We start from the raw sequence: 12161 nt of genomic DNA, 5'->3' as shown, positions 1-12161 counted from the left end.
CCACTCAGGGGTAAGACACGCGAGGAGGCTGAGAGGAGCCTGTCTTCAAGTGACTTATAAACGGAGCCATGCTCATCTGGTACGAATGGCAAAGAAAGGAGGCTCTGTAGAAATGAACATAATTAGGGTTATACAACCTCGGAGCGCAGACTGCTGGGTGAAGCTGGCAGCTAGCTCGTGGGCAATTGGGAACAACAACAACATTGCTTGTAAAACGGGAAAAGGTGGATCGGGCTGCAGAGTGGGCTGAAGCACATATAGTTCTATGTCAGCGTCTCGGGTTCCCAGTCCCACACCAGTGTTCCGGAATACTGGCTTTCTTTTCTGAAAACAGCGGCGCAGAGGGTGGGAGGAAAGTGCCCTTTCTTAGCTGGTGTTTTGTGTCCCGGAGACACAGGAAGGTCAGTCGCTGTTGACATGAAATCAGATCAGCCGTCTGCCTATTTCAGACTGAGCTGTTCGTGCATATGGGGCGTTTTGAAGGTAACTGGTTTACGCTCATCCGAGGTTAACATTCCAGTTAAGAAGTTCTAACCATAATATATAAAATTGACGAGGAAGAAGATAAAAGGGACCAAGAAGTGTAAGTTGCATTGTTCCTCTGCAGCCAGTTAATCTCAAACCTCTGCAGTCCGTGTCGTGGAGGATTACGCTGGCAGCGAGCTCCCGGGCAGCAGGTGACCCACGGGGAGAAGGGGTTCGAGCTCCATGACGGGGTGTCTTCCAGCCCCACCTGCTGCACAGCCCCGCCCGGGGATGGTTCTGTCTCGTCTTTGGCTGCGAGTGAGGCCGGCTCTTCCCCAGGGAATATTATTCATCTGCTCAGTTATGACTCCGCTCAGTGCCCCCGCCGACTGGCGCTGCTCCCTGCAGTCGGCTCAGCGGCTGGGACAGATTCTATCTACAGTGGATCTTTGGCTAAGGAGCAGGTGGTGTGGGTGGCAGGCTAGAATGTCACACAAGGGCAACTCGGAAGGGAAAGTGCACACCCGGACCAGAAAACTGTTCGTTTCTTTTAAAAGAAGGCATATGGAATATTGGATGTGTGGGTAGGAGTGAAAGGAATCCAAAAAAAGTAATTCACATGGATAAACGCCCACATATAGGAACATCTCGGTCTGATCCAGCTTGCACGGTGTCCTGGGAGGAGCTGGGCGCTCACCAGACCCCCTGTGCACTCCTGCCCGCTCTCAGTCCCGGTAAAAAGGTCAGGGGGGCTGTGACCTTTGCTGCTCCAGCCACAGCCCTCTTGGCGCACTCTAGTCCTTGGGAATTGTCCATGTGTGACCCACTCATTTAAAGTCCCATCTTTGGGAAGGGTGGGGGGAGACCAATGAAGTCTTTTGGCAACACACATATCATTGACAGTCTTTGGGGGCCACAGACAGATGCTCGATGGACTTCAAATTCAACTGTGTAATCTTCTAAAATTTTCTGACTTCTTCCGGATTTCAGTACATTTTGCCCACCTAAGAGAGTTCATCTTGCTTCTTAGGGCCGAGGATGTTAAACGAATGTCTTCAACTCTTTTTTTTTTTTTTTTAAATATATTTTATTGATTTTTTACAGAGAGGAAGGGAGAGAGAGACAGAAAGCTAGAAACATTGATGAGAGAGAAACATCGACCAGCTGCCTCCTGCACATCCCCTACCGGGGATGTGCCCGCAACCCAGGTACATGCCCTTGACCGGAATCGAACCCGGGACCCTTCAGTCCGCAGGCCGACGCTCTATCCACTGAGCCAAACCGGTTTCGGCAAATGTCTTCAACTCTTGATTCCTATGGAGGGGCTTTTGATTTGGCCATACTGAGATGTTGAGTTTAAAAAAGTAGATGCCCAGCCCTCAATACTCTCCAGGGGGAAGCTCCCTCGGAGATGAGAAAAGGCATTTCCTGTAGTGAAGTCCCTGGTAGAAGGGGAGGATTAGCAAAGGAAGACTGTGGTGTCCAATTTCGCCCCACATTGAAATGGGAGCAGCACACACCAAAAATCAGAACCTTCACAGCAGGTATGTTTTAGTCCAGGAACCCTCCTGGGGCAAAGGAGTTGTTGAGTAATTTACCCTGCCATAAAAACCTCAGTCCATCTGGTTGGAGAAAAAAAAAGAAAAGCATAAAGAGAAATCTAAAATAGCTTTTGGGGAATCTGGAAGGAGGTGTGCCATCGTTGAAGAAAAATGCCAAGATTGAAAAAATTAAATTTCAGCAGCATGCAAGAGTTGGGGGCTAAGGTGAAGAAAGGCACAGTAAAGGAAGGAAGGAAGGAAAATAAACTCAGGGTACCACATATCTGGTTACCAGAATTACCTCTCTAATTAAGGCCAAATGCTCAAATCTCAAACTGCTTGACCTGGCGGTTTTGGCTATTCCTGGGCCATACACAACTCAATCCTGGAATCAAGTTAGCCAGGACGTTCCATCCCCCAGGACACGCATGGAGGAATGTGTACACTGATCCGCATTATGGATCTTCCCCAAAGACTTTCATCACATGTTGTCAGTCTCGGGCATCTGTGGCTTTGCCTTAGCAGCACCTGCTTTTCTTGTGCCAAGATCTCTTGTATGAGAATTTTAAAGTAAAACTAATTTAAAATACAACAGTAACACATACTATCCCTTTCCTTAAAGTCTTCCACATGAGTTTATAAGTAACTCCTTCCTGACAGCCTTTGATTTCCTTGCCCAGCCTCATCCACAATGCATTTCAATGGAGTCTCTCTCCCCCCTACCCCCTCGAAGGTTGTCTTGCTGGTACTTTGTAGGCATCCAAGGCAGACTTGGTGAATGAGTAGATTCTTAGAGAAGCAAGACTTAAGCAATTTAATGGACATGAATTATGGGTACCAGGACTTCTCTGGAGCCAAACAAAGCAAGGGAGAGAAAATATTTTCATGCACTTTGAAAGAGAAGTGGAAAGAGGCACACTGTTTTTAAACAAATTTATTCTAACAATACGGTTTGATTTTGATTGATATACAATGTAGGTTTCATGCATCCGTGTGCTAAATACTACTATTCACAAAAGGGGCTTAGATTTTCAAGGATTCATGTGCAGAATATTGTTCTTATAATTTTAATACACTGCTATACATACTCAAGTGAATATTTAATATGGGAGAAGTGAAAATTTAATATTTTATAAAATGTCTAAACTTTTCCAGTATTTATCTCAAGGATTATATTATCTTGGAGGAAAAAATGTTAAAACTACAATCAATACTGCCTTCCTATTATATTTAATGTTATATTTAATAAATGTTTTCAAATTAGATGGTAACACATTACCTATTTTTTTGTATCTAACTAGTATTCTATTTCTATTGTTTGAATATATTTTTTTAGTGTTACATGTTGGTTTCTCGAAGATATAAACTTTATCTAAAGTGCCTCTCAGAAGCACCACAGATATGATGCCTAACAGTAGAAAAGGTTAGGAAAAAATAATCATTTCACTTGAATATATTTCTTGAAAATATTTTCATGCTTTAAACCCATTTTGACTTTTGACATTGAACTTCAAAGGCTTATTAGTATGAACGTTCCCTTTCTCCCTTCTGCCCTCCATCCCTCAAGACACTTTCAATCCTCACTTTTCTCCTACTCTGCAATACACAACCCTGAGACAGAATGACCTTTTGTGAAATTCCCTAGGGTACGGGATCTCCAAAAGCAAGGATTATCATTTGATCTCTTCTGGCAAGGGATTTCAATTTGTGCTTTCATTTCTGGCCTATTAATGCAGAATTTCAGATTTTAAAAATCACTGGCATCAGCCTTCCAGAGGTCATCTACATTTTGTCTCTGCCTCTCCCCTACAATATACTTCGCTCGTGCAAGTCTGGGGAGGCAGAAAACAGTGGGAACAAGGTTGGAGGGAAGGAGAAAGGACATACAAGTTTACAAAAGTTTTAGCACTTGGGCCTTTTTGACATTAAGTCTGGAAAAGAGAAAAGACCATAGAAAGAATTACATGCTAAGAGGGGGCATTGTTTAATCAAGTTAAATCTCTTTTGAAAACTGAGGATCAAAAAGGTAAATATAGCAACATCCAATTTAAAGTGTTTTCTAGTTCCAAGTAATCTTCACTCCAGCACTACTGCTCTTGTGGCTCAGGGATTCCTTTGGCTTTAGACAGGAACTAAACATATTTTTGGAATTGTGAGGAGGTGATATATAAAAACTAAAAATTGTCTGTATTAAAAGATTTTTAAAAGGCAGCATCGTAAGTATGTATACATGAAATCACACTCCTGAAATAAACATACCTGAGGTTGGGGGAGGAAATGGAGGAAAATGGGCAAAATACAGATGAAACAGGAATTGAGAAAATGTTATTTGTTGAAGCTAAGGGGTGGGGGCATGGAGTTTAATATGCTAACCTACTTTTGCATATATTTTTCCATAACTTTAAAAGGTGAAAAAGTTTCTGATAAATTATAATTAACAATTTTATGTACTTTCAGCATGCATGCAATGGAGTTTAGTTTTAGCTTGCTTAAGACCATTTTATTTTTCCTTGAGATTTCATGTCCTACCCGAAAAGATGTAACGTGTCTAAATACACGTAGGAGCATAAAACCACATATATGTATAGTCTTTTTTCCCTAAAACCATTTATATTCTTTGGGACGGAGCCCCCTCACCCTGCCCCCTACAGTTGACAGTAATTCAAAGGAAAGGAAGTGCACTGGAGCTTTACAAAAGTGTAAATCATCAGGCAGACTAATTTTCCAGAAAAATCTTATAGTGCTACATAGAGTGAGCTATGTGAATTTAACTGTTTTCCCACACCATATCTCCTGAAACAACTTACCCCTAATGCATCACCCTTTACAAGTTTATTTCAAATAAAGTATACTTAGTATCTTTCCTATATACTCAAACATATCTGCCTTAAAGCTGAAATAAAATCAATGATTACCATTTAATGAGAATCTCTATTATAGGCCTTATGCCAACATTACCGTGTGTCTACTCTTTTCATCTCAGCAATGGTGTGGGTATTAACACCATCATTCAGATGAGTGAAGTGTGGTCCAGTGGTCCTCAGTGGTGAGCTGGTGGGGCTAGTGTTTGAAGCCACGTCTGTCTGAATGTAAAGCCTTCTTGATATAATTATACTAAATATGTATATATACTGTGTTGTTCCAAAGGATAGAAAACCATATCTAAAGTCAGAAGGCTCAGAAACACCGTATTCAGCAAGTCTGAGGTTTGAGTTAGTTTCCAGACTTAGTATACCATTTGCATGAATTGTTCTAGCTCCAGGGAAAGATGGTATTTCAGGTCAAGATTGTTCCCAGAGAGGCGCCTCCAAGAGTCCTGTGCTGAGAAGCAGACTAAGCGCTATCTTCCTTCTTCCATCAGCTGATTTCTGCTGCATTTTAGGGAAAAGCAACTGAGGCTGCTGAGACCAATAGTTTAGAGGAGACTATCCTTGGACATTCTGAACTAGCTTATTTTTATGAAAGTACTGTACTGTTTTAGTGGGCATGGTATATTGAGGGCACATACTCTATGGCCAGTAGTGTGAACATAAAGAAATATATTTGAATATCTTTAAAATACTTCAAATTTTTATTAAATATTTTTATTCAGTTTTAAGATCACAGTTAAAGTACTTTAGCATGTTATACACATGACTTACATGTGCAATTTTTAGAAATATCAAATAAAGTATAAGATTTTGAAGAAATTATATAAATGTGTATATTGACTTTTACTACACATACATCTAAAGAAAGCAATAATTCTGTTGTACCATTAAGTAGAAATCATTTATTACATGGCATGTTTACACCAACTCTAAAGAGAACCGAGCCAATTTCAGAAAGCAAAAAAATAAAAATAAAAAAGAAAGAAAATGAGCGATTCGGTCATGCTGAAACTGTCAACAGACTTAAGACCTGGTGGTCAAACGAAGCCGTGGTTAATCTATGACAAGTAAGCAATTCAAACCTACGAGAAACGTTCATAATCTGGTATGTGGAATCTCAGGTGGTTTTTATTCTTTTTTTGATAAATTCCTGAGAGTAAGAGATGTGTTTCGTGCTAATGAAATGAGAAACATTGCTGAGCACGTGCTGAGCTCCAGATCATGAACCTTCCCCACCCCCGTCTTGCGCAGCCGAGGCACTGGCACGAGGTGTCGGGGACCCGATCCAGCCCCTGGGGGGGCCAGTGAGAGCTGTGTTAGTCTGTGAAGCAAGCGCGCCTTTGTGATTTAGAGCTTGTGAGGTAAGATTTGTGGTGTGGGTGGGAGGGTTTGGAGGCATTGAATTAGGTTCTTGTTACTCAGTAACCAGTTCTGACCTAAGATATTAGGAAATCTTTGGAAGTAGTAGTTATGGTCACAACAACTAACTGTGCATAAAAATCAATTTGAGGGCAGGATCAATTCTGACCACTGACTGCAACAAGAAAACAGTGGCCACAGAACTTATAAGTACAAGGTTTCCTCTTCTAATTTATTAGTACAAATCATACCACCACACATAAAATTTGGCCAAGAGAGGAAACTGTGTTTTGTTTTGTCTTTTTAAAGAATATGTGTATTTATAATTTTTAAAGAAAAGCATAGCACAAACAGATGGAGGTGTATGACAGAATCAGATCTATTTGTCTTGATTTACTGTTCTGTTGCTTCTTTGTTCTGAAATGTAAGGAAGATAACTTCCCCAGTGAAAAGGACAAGGTCATTTATTATGGAGCATAATAAACTCAGCTATCACTTCCAAACTAAAGCAAAGCAGTCCATCCAACCCTGAACCCTTCACCAGAAGTATCCAGTAAGAGGAACTGAACAAACTGTTTATTTTTTATTTTAAGTATAATGTTAGTGAATCTAAGTAAAATAATTTTTAAGAATCCTGAAACTCAAAAACAAACTCCAAGTCTAATTCTTTGGGAATGCTTATATAAATAAAAGCAACATCTAATTAACAATTAGTACACTCTTCATAAGGTGCAAGACAAGGTCCTATGTGGGGAAAGCTAACATTCAATTTCCACCTAGCAGTCACTGAATACTTAATAGGTCAAATGTAACAGCATTTGCTTCTACTGCCCACTTTCGGCAATACACTGTTCTCTCTGGAGAAGGCGGTTTGTGAAGTCAAAACACTGCAGTGGAAAATAGTGGCACTGAAGGTAGAAGCAAAACAAGACAAACCTTCAAAACAGGACTTAACTGAAATTAACTTGTAAAGCCGAGGTAGCCCAATAGAATTGGCCTTATCTGAGGGCTCCATGGAGCAGTGCAGTCAAAGGAGAATCTCCTCCCTAGTATCGCATACACCCCCACGTTCCCCTTACAAATGAGGACTCCGGGCCTCATGTGTCCTCCTCCCTCTCTCCCAGTGAAGAGGGTGCTTCCCCCGGGGTGTGGGCGCCGGCCTCCAGCCTCCAGCTGCTGGTCTCCAGAACACTTAGGGTTCATACAGTAGTTTAGCAGGCAGCATGGTCCCACTGCTTCACATTAATGCCCAATGCCAAACTTGGAACAGAGCTATTGGGTATTGCCCCTCCCGCCGCCCCCCACACACATACTGTAGAAACAAAGGATGTCATTCAGTGTCAGCTTCCTCCTGGTTCTGTATCAATTTAAAATTTACTTTAGCTTTAATATAGGTGCAAATACTGTCCTATGAAGAGCCAAATACTGCGGAGTGCCTGTGGATGACTTAGACAGAGTGGCACCTGCCTTAATAAGAACATGACGGATTAGACACCCTGGGTCCCAGCATCCAGGCCAGTTCTGATGCTCCTCGACCGTAGTGTGCCGTCACTGTTTCCCTCCAGCAGTTTCAATGGCAGGAACTAGAGTATCAGTGATAACGTGGGAATGTCAGCATTTCGGCTTTGAGATGGCATTGATAGAAAGCTCATCTGATAGAGTTAAATAAATATATTTCTGATAGAATTTTGTCAGGATTACAACAGTATGATTTAGCCTTTAAAGGGGTTTTTAGCGAATTAACACTTTGGATCTAAAAATCTGGGAACTAACCTAATTTGGGGATAAGAACCTGTATCTTCAACATGGCGGTGGGACACTTTTCCTTTTCCTGATCTCATTACAGTATCCAAACAAATGCAAACTTAAAAGGGTGTCTTACAGTATTTTTTCTTTCACTCAGCTTCTTAGAGCTGTAGCTTCAGTTACTATAATATACTCTACACACTTCAAAATTACATAGGAAATACCCAGAGTAACTAAATAAATAAAAGGCAAAAGGAAACTGGAACAGTACTGTCTCCATCAGAGACTAAACTATCCACTTCCAGCATCACAGAGAAGGGCTAGGACAATTTTTTTCAAAGTATTTATATACAGGTTTGAATCCAGAAATTAAGGTTAAAAGTATAAATACTGATAATTTCAACTAAATTCAGAATGGTCTCAGAAAGATATGATACAACGATTTAGAATACAACAGAGCAGAAGAGCATTGTATTTTGGTTTGCTTGAGATATACATAAGGTGCAACAACTTCTTCTCTTGAGGATGCTTATGGGACAAAGGTTAGTGTAGATGGTGTTTGCTGGCAGATTAAAGTACACACTATAGCAATACGATTGATTTTCCAAAATAAAGAATGAGAGAAATGAAATGAAAATGATAAGTGGGGGTGGGGACTACATGTTGGTCTGAAATATTTGTGCTAACAAATGTTGTTACCTGAATATACCAACACCCCTCTCCAGCGGGTTCAGGGCATGAGAAAAGCACTAGTATTGAAATCAAGACTTGCACTCAGAGAAACAACAAGGCGAGTGTCTAAAGAACTATAAAGCTTTGCAGGATTTCTGCTACTCTCAGTGCCTAACTGCTTAAAAATTAAGCATTTCTACAAAAAGGTGGGGTTTTTTTGTGTGTTTTTTTTTTAAGTATCTGAAAACAGTCATATCCAGTAGGTTGCCCTCCCACTCCCACCCTGCCTAAGGGAAAAGCCACTGAGGTTTAGGAAAAGCAGATCAAGTAAGATAGTAATCACATAGAAAAAAGCAGTCTTTTGTTTTGCTTCTTTTTAAAAAAAGGTCCCATGAATATACAGCAATCTCTTGAGGAACTCTAGTGAAATGTAATCGGAGGACTGAAGGAGGGTGCTCTGGCAAAAATAGACCTATTCTAACATGTTCTATAGAATAACAAGTTAGTACCATTGTCAAGATGCATGTTCTGCACCACACAATTTTTGTTGTTGGTTTGTTTGGGTTTATTTTTTTGGATTTTAGCTAATAATAATTTTAAAATCACTGCTAGCAAGTGGTCCAAAAACTCCTAACAGCCACCAACTCTGGGACCCAGCAATTTCCAAACATTCAATTTGTGTTTTGAGATTTAGAAAACATTAATAAAACAGCATCGTAGTAAAAAGGCTATGCTGAAATTTGGGGCTGCTCACCTGATTTATTTCTATGTGACTGGGGTTAAGCTATAAAAGCTGATTAACCTTGCTTACTAATTCCTTCTTCCTCCATAGATGCACAATGAGTGTGCACCTTTGAGAATGTCACACCAATGCTCTACTGCCCTCGTTACCTGCTTTGAAAAAACCCCTCTAGAGTCTTCCATTCTGTTAGTATGTTGTACATATTTTCCAGCACCGAAACTGAAGTAATATCTACAACCATGAAAAGCTAAACCTAGTCAGTATTAATAGAGTCACTTTTTATATGGCTATTAGGTCAAATTACGATTAGAAAAAAATCATCATTACAATTCAGTCAAGTATAAATAAGAAAGCTAGATAAAACCTGTAAACTGTCACCATTTAGAGATCTAATTCAAAAGCTTCAAACCTGAACTAACACTATCAAAATCCCGCCAGTTTGAAAACCAATAAAAATTATTGCTGGAATCCAATCATTGAAATTTGGTAGTTTGTGCTGCGATGCAAGAGTGGGGAGATACTTTGTGCTATGGAAGAAATACCCTGTAAAATCTGTAGCCTCTGACTAATTTGGATTTATCACTTTGCATCTGTTGCTAGGAAACAAGACACTGTGAACATCAGGTGGTTAAGTCAATATGTTGAATGTTCAAAGCCAGTTAATCCACTCGGCACTGGCATATGTATGGTGGGTTTTATGTTCAAAAGCAACAAAACACAGAAAGGAAACAGAAACTTGCAGGTGGGCCTGTGACTGAGTCCCACTCTGGTCAGGCATACCTCCGGTATCAGCGACTCAATACCTCCTTAACAACACAAACTCGAAATGGCTCTAAACACCTGCAGCGTCGACGAGGCTGTGCATAGCAATTGCTACCCGTCCAGTCTGTCTGGGATGGATGGAAAGGTCTGTGGCTCCAGGTCCACATGAAGTGAGTGTCTTCAATGTGTTCAGAATAGTGAAGTAATACTAAGGTCACTTCTGAATAATATTTTTCTCTTTTTTTTGTTTGTTTGTATGAACGATCCATTGGTCACTTAGACCCACTTAGACCCCTGTGTAAAAATAAAAGAATCCTCAAGGCATGAAAACATCAGTAATCTGTAATCTGTAGGACTCTTCCCCTGTCCAGGTAAATATTTGCCACAATTTGCCCCAAGCAAATTATTCTTGGTCACTCAAGGCTAAGAAAAAAATTCAGCTTGTTAAGAATTGTAATTTCTCTCTCTCTCTCTCTTTCTCTCTTTTTTTTTTTGCCAGCAAACTACCGCTCTGGTGGCAAATATAAAAGTGCAGAATATATGGACCACGAGGCCGAGCATACACCGCTAACAATGGTACATCTGCCTGCCCATGCTGCGTGGGAGTCTTGGAACAGGCTTTTTAATATTATTCTACAATATAAATGTAGGTATAACCTATTATATAAACCATCTTAGAACTTAAATCTCCATGTACAAAAAAGACTAAGAATATCTAATAATAACTAGTGCAGTGCGTCAGTTTTTGTTTTTGTTTTGAAAGAATAACTAGGTAATATATGAAACTAGTTTCACACTCTCTGGTTGGTAAAAGAGATGCTGGATGAGCTACAGTAAAGGCAGTCTTTTACCAAGTTACCACCTATTACCGTCAACAGCCTTCAATAGAAAGCAAAGCTCCAGGATCATTCCATTTCTGCTCATTATCAGACAGAGAACATGACCCACAAAGAATCTGGGTTCTGAACGAACAAATGGGCCCAGGAGGCTAACTTCTGCTTCAAGTGAATCTGGGCCATGTAGGGCAACAAGCACTTGTTTGCAGTCTATATTTCCCACCACATGAACTCACTAGCATCCCTCGGTAAAGACAAGGCTAGGGTAGTAGGTAAAGCACAATGTTTTACAATTGAAGGGCGCTTCACTGGTCAGCGCAGGAAATAAGTACAGGAGCCTGTGGCATTTCTTTTGGCTGTCCATCGTGGGTGAGCGGAGTTGACCTCTGACCTCTGTGAAGCAAGAGAGAAAAAAAAATCACTTATTCAGAGTATGTTGTCAGAAATAGGAGAGGATGATGAATAACACAGCGCTTCCCAATAATTTGTTTAATAGCTTCTGCTGACTTTTTACTTATGCTGTTTAATGAAAATCTTTCCATATATTGTTGTTGTTTTTTTAAAGGATTTCTCACACAACTCAATAAAATATTCTGTATCCAACTGACCACCTCCATTTTGTAGAATCTGAAGCAACAACAGATTTGGGAAATTCCCTCCGAATTGGGAAACTTTAAGTCAAGGGCTGAGGTGAGGGACAATAATCTTCCCCCACATCCACTGAAATTAAACAAGGACAGGATCCTTTGCTTGACTTGCCTGAGGGGAACACTCTGCTATACTAATTGGTAAGCTCCAGGCTCCTTTCTTAAGTGGCGTAATAATAAACCCGATGAAAACTTAAGGCCAATAACAGCAATGGTCCCTGGAGAGGAAGAGGTGTACCAGGACACACAAAATATGTGAAAGCCCTGACACCCCCCTAACTTAAGAAAAGCTTCACAGGCATATGGAGAAAGAGAACAGAGGGGAAAAGGCAAGTGCCGATTACGTTTTAGAGTGTGAGAAAACCCAGTTAATTTGGGCCAAACTCAACACACAAGGAGAGAGAATTCTAGGCAAAGCTAGAACATTCATGGAAAAATCCCATTACAGTGGGGCCTTGACTTACGAGTGTCCCGACTAACTAGTTTTTTGAGATACCAGCTGTCTCTCCGCCCGATTTTTT

General features: G+C 40.6%; 1 protein-coding gene across 11 annotated transcripts in view; it reads right to left on the bottom strand.

The window, feature by feature from the left end:
- Positions 1–5763: 5763 nt before the first annotated feature.
- The window catches only part of BBX (BBX high mobility group box domain containing), a 291018-nt gene continuing 284620 nt past the window's right edge, over positions 5764–12161 (bottom strand). For all 11 annotated transcript variants that reach the window (XM_070406138.1, XM_070406133.1, XM_070406134.1 and 8 more), the window contains one exon: positions 5764–11386. In XM_070406138.1, coding sequence (XP_070262239.1) covers positions 11299–11386 — 88 coding nt within the window. In that variant the 3' untranslated portion in view covers positions 5764–11298. The remainder of the gene's footprint in view (positions 11387–12161) is intronic.

Source organism: Myotis yumanensis, unplaced genomic scaffold (genome assembly GCF_028538775.1).
Source record: "Myotis yumanensis isolate MYYU_CA2020_CCGP unplaced genomic scaffold, mMyoYum1.0.hap1 SCAF_2, whole genome shotgun sequence".
NCBI classification, from domain to species: domain Eukaryota; kingdom Metazoa; phylum Chordata; class Mammalia; order Chiroptera; family Vespertilionidae; genus Myotis; species Myotis yumanensis.
This window is presented reverse-complemented; position numbering and strand designations above follow the sequence as displayed.